Source organism: Rhinopithecus bieti, unplaced genomic scaffold (assembly GCF_001698545.2).
Source record: "Rhinopithecus bieti isolate Rb0 unplaced genomic scaffold, ASM169854v2 scaffold_29928, whole genome shotgun sequence".
In the NCBI taxonomy this organism is placed as follows: domain Eukaryota; kingdom Metazoa; phylum Chordata; class Mammalia; order Primates; family Cercopithecidae; genus Rhinopithecus; species Rhinopithecus bieti.
Window position 1 is genome coordinate 6,073,214 of NW_016814053.1, and position 20,504 is coordinate 6,093,717.

The 20,504-nt window shown below is 42.3% G+C and overlaps 1 protein-coding gene and 1 long non-coding RNA gene across 5 annotated transcripts in view; one reads left to right on the plus strand and one right to left on the minus strand.

Moving 5' to 3' along the window:
- The window catches only part of LOC108513665 (uncharacterized), a 71,629-nt gene extending 57,641 nt beyond the window's left edge, over positions 1–13,988 (minus strand). For 3 of the 4 annotated variants that reach the window (XR_001880971.1, XR_001880973.1, XR_001880974.1), the window contains exons 1-2: positions 13,849–13,988; positions 7,346–7,504 (exon numbers count right to left, since the gene is read on the minus strand). This is a non-coding gene — a long non-coding RNA (uncharacterized LOC108513665). Of the gene's footprint in view, positions 1–7,345; positions 7,505–13,839 lie in introns of all 4 variants that reach the window. The other variant, XR_001880972.1, reaches the window with a different exon arrangement.
- Positions 13,989–14,062: 74 nt separating this feature from the next.
- The window catches only part of CDKN3 (cyclin dependent kinase inhibitor 3), a 25,503-nt gene continuing 19,061 nt past the window's right edge, over positions 14,063–20,504 (plus strand). The window contains exons 1-3 of the mRNA XM_017849487.1: positions 14,063–14,268; positions 17,066–17,148; positions 18,615–18,670. Of these exons, the coding sequence (XP_017704976.1) occupies positions 14,260–14,268; positions 17,066–17,148; positions 18,615–18,670 (148 nt within the window). The 5' untranslated portion in view covers positions 14,063–14,259. The remainder of the gene's footprint in view (positions 14,269–17,065; positions 17,149–18,614; positions 18,671–20,504) is intronic.

Sequence of the window (20,504 nt, forward strand, 5' to 3'; positions counted from 1 at the left end):
AAAAAAAAAAAAAAAAAAAAAAAAAAAAAAATTTTAAATCAACTAAATTTCTAACATAACAAATGAAAAAAAATATTTAGACCTAAAAAACAAAAATGTTATAAAGAGCTTGGTGCAGTGACTCTCACGCCTGTAATACTAGAGCTTTGGGAGGCTGAGGGGGGAGGATCACTTGAGGCCAGAAGTTCAAGGCCAGCTTAAGCAACATAAAAAGATCTCATCTTTACAAGAAATAAATAAAAAATTAGCCAGGCATGGTGGTGCTTGTCTATAGTCCAAGCTACCTGAAAGGCTGGGGCAGGAGGCTCCCAGGAGCCCACGAGTTCGAGGCTACATTAAACTATGATTGTACCGCTGCACTCCAGCCTAGGTGACAGAAGGAGACCCTGTCTCTAAGAAATTAAAATTAAGAATTTAAAAGTTTATATTGCTCTTTCCTCCAAGTAAGTGGGGAAAACATTAAATCAATTCCAGGGCTAGACAAAGCTTTAGAGAAATCAGAAAGTGGAGGAGGGCAGGGGAAGAAAAAGACACTCTGGCTGTCCAGTCTTCAGCCTAGCTGCTGCCACTGCTACAGTAACCATTCCCATTCCTGTGCATTCTAGCAAGAATCTTCCCTGACAGCTGAATGTTAACCCTATAAATGCTGGATTTATGACTAGAGATTTGAGTAAATTTACAATGAGAAAAAAAAATATTTCTTTAAAATATCTTGTTTTGTGACTATTGCATCTGGATGTATGATACAAATTTATGCAAAATATTATATGCTTGTAATTTCATAATTACTACTGGGATCATTTCAATCAAGGAAAGTTGGAAAGAAAGCATGTTAATGAGAAACAAAGTTCTTGCTTTTTGCCACCAGTGGGTGGATTGGAATATGAACTCTTTGAGTACAGGCATACCTCATTTTGGTGCACTTTGCTTTGTTGCACTTTGCAAATATTGTGGGTTTTTACAAACTGAAGGTTTGTGGCAACCCTGCCCCTGGCAAGTCTATCAGGGCCATTATTTTCAATAGCGTGTGCTCATTTCATATCTCTGTGTCATATTTTTCTAATTCCCACAGTATTTCAAACTTGTTTATTATTACTGTCGTGATCTGTGGTCAGTGATCTTTGATGTTACTATCGTAATTATTTTGGGACACTACAAACTATCCCTGCATAAGGCAGCAAACCTAATTGATAAATGTTGTGTATGTTCTCACTCTTCCAGTAACTGGCCATTCCCCCATCTCTCTCCTTCATAGGCCTCCCTATCCCCAAGACACAACAATATTGAAATTAAGCCAATTAGGCAGGGCTCAGGGACTCACGCCTATAATCCCAGCACTTTGGGAGGCTGAGGCAGGCAGATCACCTGTGGTCAGGAGTTCGAGACCAGCCCGGCCAACATGGCGAAGCCCTGTCTCTACTAAAAATACAAAAATTAGCCAGGCATGGTGGCAGGCTCCTGTAATCCCAGCTACTTGGGAGGTTGATGCGGTAGAATCACTTGAACCTGGGAGGCAGAGGATGCAGTGAGCCGAGATTACACCATTGCATTCCAACCTGGGCAACAGAGGGAGACTTCATCTCAAAAAAGAAAAGGAAAAAAAAAAAAAGAGAGAGAGATTTGGCCAATATCCCTACAATGACCTCTCTAAGAGTTCAAGTGAAACAAACAGTCACACGTCTCTCACTTTAAGTCAAAAGCTAGAAATGATTAAGTTTAGTGAGGAAGGCACGTCAAAAACCAAGACAGACTGAAAGCTAGGCCTCTTGTACTAGTTAGCCAAGTTGTGAAAGGCAAGAAAAGTTCTTGAAGGACATTAAAAATGCTGCTCCAGTGAACACATGAATGACAGAAAGGTGAGACAGACTTACTGCTGATATGAAGAAAATTTAAATATTCTGGGTAGGAGATCAAACCAGCCACAACATTCCCTTAAGCCAAAGCCTAATCCAGAATCCTGAGCAAGGCCCTAATGCTCTTCAATATCTTTTTTTTTTTTTCTTTCTCCTTTGAGACAGAGTCTCATTCTCTCGCCCAGGCTGGAGTGCAGTGGCGTGATCTCAGCTCACTGCAACCTCCACCTTCTGAGTTCAAGCGATTCTCCTGCCTTAACCTTCCGAGTAGCTGGGACCACAGGCATGCACCACCACACCTAGGTAATTTTTGTATTTTTAGTAGAGATGAGGTTTCACCATGTTGGCCAGGCTGGTCTCCAACTCCTGACCTCAAGCGATCCGCCCACCTCAGCCTCCCAAAGTGCTGGGATTACAGGTGTGAGCCACCATGCCCAGCCTAACTCTATTCAATTCTATGAAGGCTGAGAGGGGTGAAGAAGCTGCAAAAGAAAAGCTGGGAGCTAACAGAGACTGGTTCATGAGGTTTAAGGAAAGAAGCTGTGTCCCAAATCTTCTTTCAAGGTGTAGCAGCAAGTGCTGATGCAAAAGCCACAGCAAGTTATTCAGAAGATCTGGCTAAGATCATTGATGAAGGTGGCTACACCAAACAACAAATTTTTAGTACAGATGAAGCAGCCTTTTATTGGAAGAAGATGATATCTAGGATTCTCACAGCTAGAGAGAAGTCAATGTATGGCTTCAAAGCTTCAGAGAACAGACTGACTCTTTTGTTAGGGGTTAATGCAGTTGATGACTTTAAGTTGAAGTTAATGCTCCTTGACCATTCCAAAAATCTTAGGGCCCTTAAGAATTATGCTAAATTGATTCTGCTTGTGCTCCATAAATGGAACAACAAAGCCTGGATGACAGCACGTTTGTTCACAGCTTGGTTTACTGAATATGTTACACTTACTATTGAGGCCTACTGTTCAGAAAAAAAGATTCCTTTCAAAATGTTACTGCTCATTGACAATGCACTCGTCACCCTCTGATGGAGATGTACAAGGAGATGAATGTTGTTTTCATGCCCACTAACACAACATCCATTCTGCAGCTCGTGGATCAAGGAGTAATGTTGACTTTTAAGTCTCATTATTTAAGAAATACATTTTGGGTCGGGCACAGTGGCTCACGCCTGCAATCCCAGCACTTTGGGAGGCTGAGATGGGTGGATCATGAGGTCAGGAGATCAAGACCATCCTGGCTAACATGGTGAAACCCCGTCTCTACTAAAAAATACATTAAAAAAAAAAAAAAAAAATTAGCCGGGCGTGGTGTTGGGCACCTGTAGTCCCAGCTACATGGGAGGTTGAAGCAGAAGAATGGCATGAACCCGGGAGGTGGAGCTTGCAGTGAGCCGAGATGGCACCACTGCACTCCAGCCTGGGTGACAGAGCAAGACTGTGCCTCAAAAAAAAAAAAAAAAAAAAGAAAGAAATATTTTGTAAGGCTATAGCTGTCACGGGTGGTGATTCCTCTGAAGAATCTGGGGAAAGTAAGTTGAAAACCTCCAAAAAGGATTCTCCATTCTAAATGCCATAAAGATCATTTGTGATTTTTGGAAGGAGGCCAAAATATCAACATTAACAGGAGTTCAGAGAACCTGATTTCAGTCCTCTTGGATGACTTTCAGGGAATCAAGTCTTCAATGGAGGAAGTAACTGCAGACGTGGTAGAAACAGCAAGAGAACTAGAATAAAAAAGTGGAGTCTGAAGATGTGACTAAATTGCTGCAATCTTATGATAAAACTTGAATGAATGATGAGTTGCTTCTTATGGATGAGCAAAAGAAATTGGTTCTTTAGATGGAATCTGCTCCTGGTGAAGATGCTGTGAACATTGCTAGAATGACAACAAAGGAATAAGAATATTATGTCAACAGGTGATAAAGTAGCAGCAGGGTTGAGAGGATTGACTCCAATTTTTAAATTCTCACGGGCAAATTCCTATCAAATGGCATCACATGCTACAAAGGAAACTTTCATAAAATGAAGAGACAACCTATGTGGCAAACTTCATTGCTGTCTTATTTTCAGAAATCAACAGGGCCACCTCAACCTTCAGCAACCAATCTTCCGCTGATCAGTCAGCAGCCATCAACATCAAGGCAAGACCTCCCACCAGCAAAGAGATGACAACGTGCTGAAGGGTCAGATGATTGTTAGCACTTTTTAGAAATAAAGTATTTTTAAATTAAGGTTGGACATTTTTAGACATCATGTATTGCGCTATACATGATGCTGTATATAGCATATTTTAGCAATGAAGTCTTTTTTTTCATTGTTGCCCAGGCTGGAGTGCAATGGCACGATCTCAGCTCACTGCAAGCTCCACCTCCCGGGTTCACGCCATTCTCCTGCCTCAGCCTCCCAAGTAGCTGGGACTACAGGTGCCCGCCACCACGCCTGGCTAATGTTTTGTATTTTAGTAGAGACAGAGTTTCACCATGTTAGCCAGGATGGTCTCAATCTCCTGACCACATGATCCTCCCGCCTCAGCCTCCCAAAGTACTGGGATTACAGGCATGAGCCACTGTGCCTGGCCCCACAATGAAGTATTTTTAAATTAAGGTATGGACATTTTTAGACATGTATTGCACTACACATAATGCTGCATAAAGCATTACATATAGTGTAAATATAACTTCTTTATGCACTGGGACACTGAAAAATTTGTGTAACTCACTTTATTGAGGCAGTCTGAAACTTGAATCTATAATGTCTCTGAAGTAGACCTGTAGTAAAAACAGAGCCAGTCTCCATAACCAGTGATTTCTACTATTTTTGTCAATTGGAGCCTCAGGGAAAAGGAGATAATATGAGAAGAGAAGCAAACTCCAGATAAAGATACATTTTTAGAATTTTAAAGACCAGTTTTTAGTTTGCTAATGAACTATCTTGAAATCTGATGTCTGACCCTTAGAAAAGTTGATGAATTTCTGGCCTGATGTGCATATTTTAAGAAGGTCAGTTTGGACTGACATTTATCACAAGATTCAAAAAAAGCCTTGCTTGTCACCTGGACTTGGAACACAGCTGTCTGCCCCTGCAAGACTTTGCCTTTGCTGCTGCCAAAGCAAAGCCTCTGCTTTTTTTGAATTTTTGAAATCACAGATCCTAATTCCTGGGACTTTAAGCTAAATGCTGACACTATCTGTTATGAGCTGTTACAGCTTCCAGACAAGCTGTGCTCAACTGAAAGCAGGCATAGGTTAGGTGAATAGGACTTCAACTTGAGAACCAGTGCAGGTTTGAGACACTCCTCTGTGCAGACATACGAAAACATCAAGGATGCTGGCTGGACAGCGGATGCTATGAAAACATCACGGATGCTGGCTGGACCATCTGGGTCACATACAGATGCTGATGGAAGGTTTACTCTCTGATGGGACCACCTGAAATTGAGTTGCTCAGTTCTGTGTTTCTAATACACCTGCGGACTGTGTTCCTAACTTGCAATTACTGCCAATAGTTACACCCTGGGGGAAGCACATCACGGCAACTGGGATGGAAGAGATCACAGTGACCCCTCTACCGTCCCGACAGATCAGACTATCAAGCCCCTCTAGGTCTTACATCCGTTGACCTGTTGTGTTCTGGATTCGCTGCCATTGACTATAATGAATTGACAACCTGATTCTACTTCCCTCACCTTTCTCCTGGTACACACAATATAGAAGGCAGTTTGATTGTTAAATGCAACTGTTTCCAGAAAGGCATTGATCTTTTCTAGGCTGCTCACTAGATACATGATCAGGACAGAAGAGGTGGGAGGTTATGTCAATCATTTTGAAACTGTTTGAAACTTAAGGATTCTGTCCTGATTTCTGAACATGACGTGCCTTTCTGGTTAAGTGGCATAAAATGGTTTTTCTGTGAAAATGATTTTGTCCCCTTGCCTGATACCTTTCAGATAAAAGGTCTGATGAGAGGAGGAAAAAAGTGACTAGGAAAAACCATAAAGTAATGATTACAAAATGGGAAACAATGATTTTGTAACAAGGGAGAAAAAGCAAAACACTGGGGAGGTATGGGCAGGGGCAGGGAGGCATTAATGACCTCTGTTTTTACAACTGTTTCTTCCTCCTCTTCATGAGGGAAAACTCCCCACGCTGCCTTTCCAAGCTCGAAGCAGGCACTTTGAATTCAAACTGACTCCTGAGCCAAAGCCAGATGGGGCCAGCGCTGACCATGGCACCTGCAGCTGGCCAGCTCCAGACCCCTGCGCTCCATACAGCACACCTATAAATGTCCACACACATGGGAGGCAAATGAAGCCATGTCACTGACAAGCAGAGCTGTTTGGAACTGACTGTCTCAGAAAGACTCCCTGAAGCCGAGGAGTGAACTGAATTTATCTGGACTGGACTGAGAACCCTAGGGTAGGAGGCCCCACCATGTGGCACAGCACTGCTCACCTATCCTGCCTGGCCCACGTATGTCCTCCTTGGGATACCCTAGAATTGTAAATTCTGTTTCAAGGGGTGGCATGTACACTGTGTACTTCTTAGGGGTTTACCTTGACTACCATGGAACTGCCCCAGCCCTGGAGGCTCCAGCTTACTGACCAGTTGTGTTGCTCCTGAACTGATGCCTCAGGCCAGAAACAAAAGGTTTATACAGAAATTCAAGGAGGAAGCCACCTGGCTTTCTAAGATAGACCTTTATGGTTAATGGGGTTCATTTTAGCTGGTTAAGCCCAGGACCCCTAACAGGGATAATTGCAAGTGAGTTCCACCCTACTGCATGGGATCCTACTGATAATTTTTCTACACACTTCCCTGTGACAACACTTCACGTGTGTTGTCCCAACTCATTGCTAAGAAGGTTAGCCACGTCCTGTGTGACTTCCCAGGGAGAGAACTTTGGACTTGGCTCCCTCTGGACTTTGTCCCGTGCACCCTTCTCTTTGCTGATGTTGCTTGGTATTCCTTCTCTGTAAGAAATCATAGCTGTGACTATGAATGTATCTGAGTCATGTGAGTCCTACTAGCAAGTCATTCAACCTTGGGGTGGTTTTGAGGACACCCCAACATATATACTTACTAACATTCCAATGGCCAAAGCAAGTTCCACAGCCAAATCTGAAGTCAAGGAGCTGGAAAATGGACTTTACCTTATTAGGGGGAGGAAATGCAAAATCTCATGGCAGAAAGTTTGGCTACAAAGAGAGACAAAGGTCTGGACCATTAATTCCACCTACCACCGTTCGTGTAAATATATGAAGAGATTAGAACAGCCCTTGACAAACTAACAGTGTCGAATAAATTATTATTCTACAAAGCCGTCCCACATATTTCTCTTCTATGTTGATTTCTCCTTTCTCTAATCTTTTTTCAACAGTTGTTATTTACCTATATGACAGAACTTAGTTTTTCTTCAAGTTCCTTACGAAAAAGATTGTATCCCCCAACAACGCTGTCAACCATTAAGGTAAAATATCTGACTCACTGAGTTTCTTGCCACCATGTGAAAGCCTTCCCATGGCTAAGTCCGAGGAGAGCTGACTAGTTTGGCAGGCAAGGCATCATGGAGCTATACAGGCAGTCTCCAACTTTGTCTTCCTTCCTCCAATAAATGTTCGTTCATGTGCAAGAGGCTTTTCACGTGCTGAGCAAACAGTAGAAAACAAAGCAGACAAAACTGAGCTAACATTCTAGTGGTATTGATCGAACCACATATTGATAAAACCCTTCAGGACTTAGGCATTCTAAATTCTGACCAAACCAACAAGAACTCAAAATATAAATCAAATGTTCATGTATCATTTACAAAGGAGATGTACCTTTCCAGTGATCAACATATCCCCATTAACATATTTGAGTAAGATTCACTTTTTTTTAGCATTTAACATTTCAGAAGTTGGGTTATATATTACAATCAATGACATCTTAAAATTAATGTGCAGGGTATTTTCTTCATGGCTTCCAAGATCACCTGCTTCTCTGCATTAAGCTGTTGCTAAAAGCTAGAAGGCTCATCTGTGCAAAGTTCTCTACAAACCAGGCCTAGTAGTGGCTCACAGCACCTCCCATCCACTAGCCAGAATTCAGTCCCATGGACACCAAACTGCAAGGGACATAGGGAAATGTAGTCTAGCTATGTGCCCAAGAAGAGAAGGAACCTGGTTAAGTAAAAAACCAGACTCTGTCGTACTCCTCCCAAGGCAAGACAGGAAAAAACACAGCCATTTTATTTTTTAAAGTGTTCCCTTTTCTGAACTTTTAGCCAGCCACCATCCTATTGGGCTATTCTTGAAACAGATTTATTAATACAGTTATCAATTTAGTGATCTCTTTCACATTCAGTTATGCCTTCCTGATACTGTACCCGTTTCCCTGATTAGAGTTTTGTACAACTCTGCCATAAGACCCATTTTATCTTTAACTAACTTCTGCAGATCACCTAATATAGGTGCAGTTTACTAGTTTGACATTTAGTCACTGGTATGGTTTGGCTGTGTCCCCACCCAAATCTCACTTGAACTGTAGTTCCCATAATCCTCACGCATCATGGGAGGTAACTGAATTATGGGGGTGGGTACCCCTATGCTGCTGTTCTCATGATATGGAGTGAGCTCTCACGAGATCTGATGGTTTTATAAGGAGCTTTCCTCTCTTTTGCTCAGTACTTCTCCTTTCTATCGTGTGAAGAAGGATGTGTTTGCTTCCTCTTCCACCATGATTCTAAGTTTCCTGAGGCCTCCCCAGCCATGCTGAACTGTGAATCAATTAAACCTCTTTCCTTTGTAAATTACCCAGTCTAAGGAATATCTTTATTAGCAGTGAAAAAACAGACTAATACAGTCACTACGCTAAAGTTCTGAGGACATTCTATTGAGCACAGGTAGAAAAGATACAGACCCAAGTTTTCCTAGGGATGCAGTATAGTGCTTAAGAGTATCAGCCTCTAGTGTCAACTTGCCTCAGTCAACTCCCAGCTTCACCCCTTACTGACTGGGCCAGTTAACCTTGGGCAAGTTGCTTTCATCTTTTTGAACCACCTCTTAGGAAAACTGAGTTAAAGGAAAAGATGTAGGCAAAGATCTTAAAACAGCACCTGGCCCATAATAAGCCCTTTAAAAAATGGCAACTGTTACTAATTATTGTTACTTAAAGACCACTTAGTTCTCAATAACCTCTGCCCAACCACTGAGCTCCATTCTGTGTCCAGTGCAGATTGTTATTCCATCAGCTAGCCAAGAAGTATATATTTTCTTTTTGAATTTTACACACTCCTGCCTGTGGTTCAGAATAAGCTTTTCTTATAATGACCTTTTCTGACCACCCAAGGAGGCAGCAATTGTCTCTTGGTTCTTTGGGTCCCCCTGAACATAGAGAATGAGGGGCATCTGTTGACCCAGATGCTGCAGGTATCAGTCCCAGTCCTCAGTTCCCAGAGGACCCCCCTCACCTCATTTATTCTTCCTTCTTTTCAGCCCTCCTGAACTTCCACTCTCTTTTCAACTCAGCTGTTTACTTTGCTAGCATCACTCAGTCTCTTCTAGCTTTCTTCCCCTACTAGTATCTAACAGTTAGAACAGCTCTATACAGCACAGGCACACTAAGGCAATACCCTCTACTTTTAAAAAAAAATTTTTGGAGGCAGAGTCTTGCTGTCACCCATGCTGGAATGCAGTGGCAAAATCATAACTAACTGTAGCCTCAGACTCCTGGGCTCAAGTGATCCTCCCACCTCAGCCTCCCAAGTAGCTAGGACTACAGTCACCTGCCACCATACCCAGCTATTTTTTTTTTTTATTTTTGTAGAGACAGGGTCTTGATATATTGCCCAGGCTGGTCTTGAACTCCTGGCCTCCAGTGATCCTCTTGTCTCTCCCTTCCAAAGTGCTGGGATTATAGGCATGAGCCACTGCACCTGGCCTAATTTCTTAAATTTGGAATACATAAGCAAAAAACAAAGAAGCATAAACATATATTAACAGTTTTGTACCAACCAAATAAAATGTACAGAGATAATCATGTGCCTGGCAAAAGGGTACAAGCAATTAGGTGTTTATATAATTAACAACTCTATAAGAAATCAAAATAGCCAGGTACGTGGATCACGCCTGTAATCCCAACACTTTGGGAGGCCAAGACAGGCAGATTATCTGGGGTCGGGAGTTCAAGACCAGCCTGGCCAACATGGTGAAATCCCATCTCTACTAAAAATTACAAAAATTAGCCCAGCATCACGGCAGGTGCCTATAATCCCAGCTACTCGGGAGGCTGAGGCAGGAGAATCGCTTGAACCCAGGAAGCAGATGTTGCAGTGAGTCAAGATTGTGCCATTCACTCCAGCCTGGGTGACAAGGAGCAAAACTCTATCTCAAAAAAAAAAAAAAAAAAATCAAAACAAAATTTAAAGTTATTTTTTTTGTGCTAACCCCAAATGTGTGAAAGACATAGATATTCATGGGATGATGGGGCTCCATTCCAGAAAACTTAAAATACTATAAAATCCTTATCAGTACATCTTCATTTTTGGTCACAATTTTCAATCATATATCATTAATGATATTTTGTACATGTTTGTCTTCTATTTATTTTCCTTAACAATTAATTTCACGTGTGGTCGACCTATGCAAGGTTCATTAAACACTGAACTGAAACAAAGCTTTGCCACTTTGAATGTGCTTAAGATTTCTATCTTAATTTTGATTCTAATATGTTGATACTTAGCTTCCTATCACGTGTTAAGACTTCTGTTTTTTTTCAATTTCTCATGTTTATTTAAAAAAGGATAAAATATAATAAAACAGTGAGTTAAAATGTTTTAAAACAACAATAATAAAGTTCTTTTTTTCCCTGTGCTGCACTTTTAGTATCTATAAATAACACATGTAGATTAGTCTTTCAAAATTTAATCCTCTATACACACAATTAAAAGATGAATTGATTGCATTTGCTGCCCCAGCAGTCACTTCTTGTGCTTTACCCACTTGTACCATCCATCCATGTTCCTCCCTTCCTTCCCTTGTCTCCATCCCAATCACAGTAGCATGTAGAGAAGTATATTCAGCTGTTGTTTTTTTTTTTTTTTTTTTTTTTTTTTTGAGATGCAGTCTCACTCTGTCACCCAGACTGGAGTGCAGTGGCATGATCTTGGCTCACTGCAACCTCTGCCTTCCAGGTTCAAGCAATTCTCCTGTGTCAGCCTCCTGAGTAGCAGGGATTACAGGCACCCACCACCACGCCCAGCTAATTTTTGTATTTTTAGTAGAAATGGGGTTTCACCATGTTGGCCAGGATGGTCTCGAACTCCTGACCTTAGATGATCTGCCTGCCCTCGGCCTCCCAAAGCTCCCAAAGCACTGGGATTACAGGCATAAGCCACCACGCCCAGCCCAGCTGTTCTTAAAATGCAAAAAGTGGCAGTTCCAGGTTTGAGGGATACAAAAGTTGAAACAGCAGAAACTCAGGAATCTGAGGCAGTGAATGACAAGGCCAGGAAGAAAGAGCACCATCATCACTCCGCAGAGGCTGAAGTCAGGGCTGGAGCTGAGAGAGAGAGAAGAAGCTGGCCAGAGATAGGCTGACAGGTGATAGGGCAGGGTGGGCATTCTCAACATCCAGCAGTCGGATAAACAGAGGAGAGTGGAAGGGAAAGTTTGGCTGATTATAAAATCTTGAGCTCATGATATTGAGATCAGGATGGAAATAAGCCTGTGGTTAAAATGGTCCACCAGGAAATGACACAAAAGATGCCTATGGTTAAATGAGCATATTCTACTGAATGGGAGGCTGGATGTTAGTTGTTTTTGTGGTCTTTCGCTATCATTTTCAACTTTCCTGGGCCAGGCCCCCTTTTCCAAGGGTACAGCCTGGTTCCCATTCTAGACTTCAGTCTCCATTCAGGGGTACTTTGTTTTTCAGCATAACCAAATGCACACCTCTGAGTGTGCTTCACCATCCTACACACTCCACAGCCCACCCACTTTCTGGAGCTGTTCAGCCCTCAGTGGCCTTGTAGCAAATGCTCCACCACTCCCTTTTCCTCCAACATACCAGCCCAGCCTTATGGATTCTTGCCTTTGAGAGGGGAGGGTCAAACATGAGGAATAAGAGCCCGAAACACCAATGGCCAACTGTATTTCACAGGTTCACCCAGGGCCAGCCTGGTTTACTTTCAAATATATGCAAATGTATTTTAAAACTGTGCCACTCTGCTTAAAGAGTCTACAGTCCTAGCCATAAAACAAAACATAGGTGCACCTTAAATACTGGTTGATTATTTGACCAAAGGCAAGACTCTGCGTCTAGACATACCCACCTACATTCTCTTGTACACAGTACCATGGCCATTTCTAATATGAAATGTAAACTTACACATCAAAACAATAGCTATAAATATGTGGTGGGTGTGGTCTGTTCCTTAACCCTACTAAGGCCTATATTATAAAAGGGCAGGTATTTCCTAAGTAGCCCTTGAGTTCACACAAAAATGTTGTTTTCTAATTGGGCCTTTGATTTGATTTTGTCTTCTAATTTGGCCTGAGATACTCAGCCAATGTGGTCACCATATTGAACAGCACAGATCTAAAAGGATTTCCTGAGTATGGAAAAATCTCTGTGGGTCTCTAGGATGGTTAATTTTGTGCATCAACTTAGCTGGGCCATGGTGCCCAATTATTTGGACAAACATTATTCTGGATGTTTCTGTGAAAGTGTTTTGGGATGAGATTTGCATTAAATTGGGAAACATTGAGTAAAGCAGACTGCCCTCTATAATATGCATGAGCCTCATCCAATCAGTTGAAGGTCTGAATAGAACAAAAGTCTGACCCTGCCCTGTGCAAGGGGTAATTTCACCAGTAGACAGCCTTCAGACTTTACATGCAACACTGGCTCTTCTTTGTTCTACAACAGCTTTTGGACTCGAATTACAGCCTTTCCTGAGTCTCCAGGGCACTGGCCTCCCCCCATCAGATTTTGGACTCACCAAGCTTCCACAAGCACAGAAGCCAATTCCTTAAAATAAATCTGTTTCTATATCCATACATACACATCCTATTCATTCTTTATCTCTGGGCAACCCTGACTAATAGTCTCTAACTCAAACTATGATATCTTCTTTACTAAGGAATTCCTTCTAATAGTTCTATACCCATTGGTTTTCACAACATGAATCAGGGCTGAAATTTCTGCATATTTTTCTCAGATCTGCTCCAGACGACTTCCTTTCCCATGGCTAAAGGGGACTGGAGAAGGGGAGAAATACTCAAATACATTTTTAAAAGATTACAGCTAATTATGTAGAAACATTGGCCCTTAGACCTGTCTTACCTGGCATTTTATAATCTCCCTTTCACACAATATAATTTAATTCATATTTGGGGAACAGGAAGATTGATCTACACTGTAACGTGTCTAGTTTCTGGAATGATGAAGAAAATAAAACTTCAATCATAAAAAATATGTTTATACTCCAGATTTTTAGTTTTTTCCCTAGTATTTGCATGTCTAGATATAATTACAAACTCTATGTGATGTGCTTTTCATGTGACGATCCAATACAGTGCTTCCCTGAGCCTTTAAAAAATAAAAAAAATTACAACTTAAAGAAACAAAAACTCCCTACCACAGCCGCTACAAGGGAGGCTAAGGCGGGAGGATTGCTTGAGACCACGAGTTCAAGGCCAGCCTGAGCAACATAGTAAGACCTCCGTCACAAACACAAAAACTCCTAACCCGAGTTCGAGACCAGTCTGACCAACATGGAGAAACCCCGTCTCTACGAAAAATACAAAATTTAGCCAGGCTTGGTGGCACATGCATGTCTGTAATCCCAGCCACTCGGGAGGGTGAGGCAGGAGACTCGCTTGAACCCGGGAGGCGGAGGTTGCGGTGAGCCGAGATGGCGCCATTGCACTCCAACCTGGACTACAAGAGCGAACTCCATCTCAAACAAACAAACAAACAAACAACAACAAAAAAAAACACCTCTCAAACCTATGGACCACGCTGACTTCCTGCCATCAGAAAGCGAAGTTTTCCAGCGTCCCGCAAGCTCTAGGGCCGCCTTCTGACTCTTCCGCCCCGCCTCCGCCCCCTGCACTCTCCCAACTGGCGGGAGGAGGGCGCCCTCCCAGCCAATCAACGTCCCACAGGGCCCGCCTCCCGCGCGTCTTTCAAAGGTCTTCTAGGAACCAATCAGCGATTAGAGGCCAAGCCTTCGGCCATCCGAAGGAGGAGTAAGAAGCTAGGAGCGGATCTGATTGGTTGCTGGAAGACGCCGCGCCCACCTCACAGAAGGACGAACCAGTGAGCTAAGCGGAGGGGGCGCGGGCTCGGCCCGGACACCGGTGAGTCGTCGGCGCTGCAGAGAGAGTCGGCACTGGTCTCGACTTGGGGCGGCCAGCGATGAAGCCGGTGAGTCGGACGTGCTGGGGCTTGGAGGAACGAGGCGGCAGGGACGCAAGCGGTCCCGGGGACCCGATCCTGGGCCGGAGGGCCGCCGTAGCCTGGTAGCACTGCGACTTACGCCATAACCGTCCTGTGGGTCGGGGAGGTGACTTTGCCCCGCACGGGCACTAGAGACGAAAGAGCAGGGTCGGTGGCTGACGAAGGAAAGACGGACATTCGCTGTGCACCTGCTGTGGGTTGTCACCTGTCCCCTGCGGGGTCTCATAATCCTCCCAGCCAACGAGGGCCGAGCCTCGTTGTACCGAGGAAACCGAGCCGAGGAGCTTGAGTGTCAGCGATGAGTGGGCGCGATACCCCAGCCCCGAAGGGTGTCCGGCCGCTGCCCTGCACCCACTGGGGAAACCATGAGTACGAATGCCACGCCGCGGCTTGTGGGTGACACCACCGCTGTCACCATGCCCCAGGGCCACCTGGCAATGCTGCCCTTTTCCCGTGACGTTCAGAATCACAGGGCCTGGGGAAGCAGAAACGTCCAGCTCTGTTAGGATGAATAAACCTGGTGAATGGGCCACACAAATTTGAAATATGAATCATTAAAGCTGCTTTAAAGAAAAAGCAGATGCAGGCAAGACGCTGAAGATCCCCCACCTAACCCATATTTCCTACTGCCGGGGTTGACAACCTTCTGGAAGCCTTTCCTTGGGTGCAGTGTATTATAATACTTCAGATAGAGCCAAAGCAACAGAAATGCATAGCCTAGGGCTGGGTGGTGGCTTGCGCCTCTAATCCCAACACTTTGGGAGGCCAAGGCGGGCGGATCACTTGAGGCCAGGAGTTGGAGACCAGCCTGGCCAACACGGTGAAACCCCTTCTCTACTAAAAATACAAAAATTAGCTGAGCGTGGTAGTGCACGCCTGTAGTCCCAGCTACTCAGGAGCCTGAGCCACGCGAATAGCTTGAACTCAAGAGGCAGAGGTTGCAGTGAGCTGATATCACGCCAGTGCCCTCCAGCCTGGGCGACAGAGCAAAACCCTGTCTCAAGAAAAAGAAAGAAAAAAATAAAATACATAGCCTAAATTGGCCGTCCTGTGATCTTCAGTACCAAGACCGTTGTAAAATACAGCTTCAAAGCTAGAAAGGGCATTAGGTGGTTACACTTGCTAATCCCTATGTTGCCATGTGGAGGGACATCAGCTGTCCTTCACTCCTGGCCTGTTTCTCCACCTGTCCCCATTGAGTTATCTGATCCCCGAGTTTGGAAGGAACCGAACACCAGTATCTCAACTTTTTCTTTCCTTCTCTCTTGGGAGCTACCTGCCTGCCTGCAGAAGGTGCTTTCTGGTCCACTTTCTGGCACACAGGAGCCCTAGACTGTCCATGGCCACCTGTGACTGGGTGGACACATTTGTCTAATTCTGAGTTGAACAAGGGGCAGGTGCATGTGGCAACAGCTTTAAGCTGCATACTCCATTTGATATACAATAATAAAACTCCATTTCCTTATCTTTCAATTGGTTTCAACTAGGGAGTGAGAAAAGGGCATGGGTTTTGTTCTGTTCTGTTTTGTTTTCTTTTCTTTTCTTTTGATTCTTTAAAATTTCAGCAGGGAGTGTAGAAGTCTTCCATGTCAAAATGCTGCAGGATTAAGTTCCAACTGCTTAGATCAGCATACAAAGTCTGTCTCAATCTCTCTAGTCTAGTGATTCATAAAACTGGCAGGTTATTTCACCTACACCACCCCCACCAAACTGCTAGGCGATGTGGGGATTGTTTTTTGAGAAAAGGGATGGGCAAAACTACTTCTTCATCTCCTCTACTCCATCTCTATTTTGATATCATAGTTCCTCAATACAAGGGCCTTGGGTTACCTTCTTTCCTTTCTTTTTTTTTTTTTTTTTTTTTTTTTTTTTTTTTGACAAGAGTCATGCCCTGTTGCCCAGGCTAGAGTGCAGTGGTGTGTTCCTGGCTCACTGCAACCTCTGCCGCCTGGGTTCAAGCGATTCTCCTGCCTCAGCCTCCTGAGTAGCTGGGATTACAAGCATGTGCCACCATGCCCAGTTAATTTTTATATTTTTGGTAGAGCCAGGTTTTGCCATGTTAGCCAGGCTGGTCTCAAACTCCTGACCTCAGGTGATCTGCCCGCCTTCTCCCAGAGTGCTGAGATTTACAGGCATGAGCCACCGCACGCTCCCTTTCCTGTCTTCTTAAAAACCTGCTCTTCCTTCAAAACCCAGCTAAAGCATTTCCTCTGACTCCTTCTCCAGCTCCCTACATGGTCAGTCACTCTCTTCTCTGCTCCACAGTATATAGTTCTGCTTCCATTTCAGCACTTACATAATACCTTTCTTCTGTAATCTATGCACACATCTATCTCTCCAGCCATACTGAAGGCAGGCTATTTATCTTATAGATCTTTTGCATCTCCAGTGCTTGGCAAATGAAGGTGGTCAAGAAATATTTGTGAATGAATAAATCTCCTCACTTTATAGTTGAGGAAAACTGAGATCCAGAATCAACTGAAGTAGCTTGTCAGAGAGTATACAGTAAGTGGCAGAACCAAGATCAGAAGCCAGATGTCTTGGTTCCCAATCCAACTCTCTTTCCACTATGCAGTGCCGTAATTATTAATAGGAAGGTAAATAGCAGTCATTTATTACTAATATTGCTGATCTCGATGATATTCTGGATTGATGACTGAATACATTGCAAATATGAATTCAGTGTGTGTTTAGACAAGGGCTAGCTATCCTAAAACTACAGAAAAATTCTTTACAGTTATTTAACATAACATTTCTTTTGAAGCCTAGTTCAATACAAACAAGTGAGTTTGACTCATCAGACGAAGAGCCTATTGAAGATGAACAGACTCCATTTCAGATATCATGGTATGTTAGCATTTCTGATCAATGATGAGCTAAAGTCACAATCTACATCATAAATGTAAATTTAGTTACATCATAATCTTAGTGGAATGTAGTTCACATATTGAAAACATTAAGGGTTTATCCCCCTCTGATTATATAATTCTAATCGTTAATGGATCTTCTAACTCCATGATTCATTTACTGTCTATAATATAGAACAAGACCCTTTTTTTTTTTGGCCTTCTTTATACATTGAGAAAACCTTAGTAGAAGCAAGTAAGTAAGAAACAGAGGTAGGATTGAAATAATCTCCCATTTAGTACCAAAATCTACTTATTATTTTATGACAAAAGAATAATATACCAAATATGAGATGAGATAATCATTTCTCATTAAATCAAATCCTAGGTAATACTTAGAAGTAATGGCACAGTAATGCATCTGTCAACAGACTGTTTAAGATAAAAGCCACATCAATGCAATAACAAAAAGTTTCTACATAAAATCAGCCATTTAATCTTAGCAAGTGACTTATGGTTATACCAGATTCTCTACAATGAGCAATCAAATACTTTCTCTCATCACTGCAAATATAATAGTCTCTCTCCTTAAGAAAGCACCATCCCTACTGTCAGAAGAGAAAGACAATCCTAAAGGTCTTTTGCCCTACCATCAAATAGCATTAAACCTTCCGTTTTTACTTAAAACTCCCATTTAAACACAAAAATTCATCGAATTTTCAAAGTCAGGTGGTATTCAGATGATGCCTCCTATCTTCCTTTAAATCATCTTCTGACATGCAGACAAGGTGAGCCTCTGTCCCTGAGTGCTGCAAACTGGGAATGTGATTTCTTGACATTTCTTTTTAACCAAAAACCTGTGGTTTTCATCATATGAAATCGTATCTGTTAAGGAAGTTCTACAAAAAAAAAATCTTAAAATAGTAACGTAGAATAAATGCCGGGGAGAAAATTGTCAGTCATTTTCCAATTTATTTTCCTAAATCACTAATACAAATTATCTCAGGTGATATACCACAGGATAACATAAGTATACCATATACTACCTTTTGGCAATCTATACATTATTATCTTTAAGGTAAATTTAAATTAACTTGGCTTTTTGTTTTCTTGTTTTTGTAGAGACAGAATTTCACCATGTTGCCCAGGCTGGTCTCAAACTCCTAGGCTCGAACAGCCTGCCTGTCTTGGCCTCTCTAAGTGCTGGGATCATAGGCATGAGCCATCTGTCATTTTTAATACTTAAATAATAACAAACAAATAAGTCCCTGTTTTAAAACTTGGTCTTTCTATTTTTTGTGTGTGACCAACATATTGATATTTAACTATGAATTCTTATTTTGTGACTACTGTAAAACTTTAACACACCCTTATTTGGTGGCAAGCACCCATATTGATTAAACTGAATTTCCATTTATAACGTTTTTAAAAACTTAACTAAACGTGATAAATTTTTCTTCTTTTCAGGCTATCTTTGTCACGAGTGAATTGTTCTCAGTTTCTCGGTTTATGTGCTCTTCCAGGTAGGTAACACAATAATGGGCTTCCTATCTATAGATATATATATTTTTTCTTTTAATTTATTTTTTATTGCAGTAGCTTTTGGGGGAACAGGTGGTGTTTGGTTACATGAATAAGTTCCTTAGTGGCGATTTCCGAAATTTTGGTGCACCCATCACCAGAGCAGTATATAGTGTACTCAATGCATAGTCGTTTATCCTTCATCCCCCTCCCACCCGTTCCCCCCCCGCCCCCAAAGTCCATTGTATCATTCTTATGCCTTTGTGTCCTCACAGTTTACCTCCCACTTATGAGCGAGAACATGTGATGTTTGGTTTTCCATTCCTGAGTTACTTCACTTAGAATACTAGTCTACAGTGGCTGGGTGCAGTCACTCACACCCGTAATCCCAGCACTTTGGGAGGCCAAGGCGGGCGGATCATGAGGTCAGAAGATCAAGACCATCCTGGAAAACATGGTGAAATCCCGTCTCTGCTAAAAATACAAAAATTAGCTGGGCATGGTGGCGCGTGCCTGTAGTCCCAGCTACTCGGGAGGCTGAGGCAGGAGAATTGCTTGAATCCAGGAGGCAGAGGTTGCAGTGAGCCAAGATCACACCACTGCACTCCAGCCTGGCAACAGAGCAAGACTCTGTCTCAAAAAAAAAAAAGAATAATAGTCTCCAGTTCCACCCAGGTTGCTGTGAATGCCATTTTGTTCCTTTTCATGGCTGGGTAGTATTCCATGGTGTGGGTGTGGGTGTATCTCACATTTTCTTTTTCTATTATACTTTACAACCCCACTTTTTGATGGGGGTGTTTTTTTCTTGTAAATTTGTTTAAGTTCCTTGTAGATTCTGGATATTAGACCTTTGTCAGATGGATAGATGGCAAAAATTTTCTCCCATTCTGTAGGTTGCCTATTCACTCTGATGATAGTTTCTTTTGCTGTGCAGAAGCTCTTTCATTTAATTAAATCTCATTTGTCAATTTTGGCTTTTGTTGCAATTGCTTTTGATGTTTTAGTCATGAAGTCTTTGCCCATGCCTGTGTGCTGAATGGTACTGCCTAGGTTTTCTTCTATGGTTTTTACAGTTTTAGGTCTTAGGTGTAAGTCTTTAATCCATCCTAAGTTAATTTGTGTGTAAGGTGTAAGGAAGGGGTCCAGTTTCAGTTTTCTACATATGGCTAGCCAGTTTTCCCAACACCATTTATTAAATAGAGAATCCTTTCGTAATTGCTTGTTTTTGTTAGGTTTGTCAAAGATCAGATGGTTGTAGATGTATGGTGTTATTTCTGAGGCCTCTGTTTCGTTGGTCTATATATCTGTTTTGGTATGTGTACCATGCTGTATTTGTTACTATAACCTTGTAGTATAGTTTGAAGTCAGGTAGCGTGATGCTTCCAGCTTTGTTCTTTTTGCTTAGGATCGTCTTGACTATATGGGCTCTCTTTTTGTTTCATATGAAATTTAAAGTAGTTTCTTCTAATTCTGTGAAGAAAGTCAGTGGTAGCTTGATGGGGATAGCACTGAATCTATAAATTACTTTGGGCAGTATGACCATTTTCACAATATTGATTCTTCCTATCCACGAGCATGGAATGTTTTTCCATTTGTTTGTGTCCTTTGTCATTTCCTTCACCAGTGGTTTGTAGTTCTCCTTAAAGAAGTCCTTCACATACCTTGTAAGTTGTACTCCTAGGTATTTTATTCTCTTTGTAGCAATTGTGAATGGGAGTTCACTCATGATTTGGCTCTCTGTTTGTCTGTTATTGGTGTATAGGAATGCTTGTGATTTTTGCACATTGATTTTGTATCCTGAAACTTTGCTGAAGTTCCTTATCAGCTTAAGGAGAT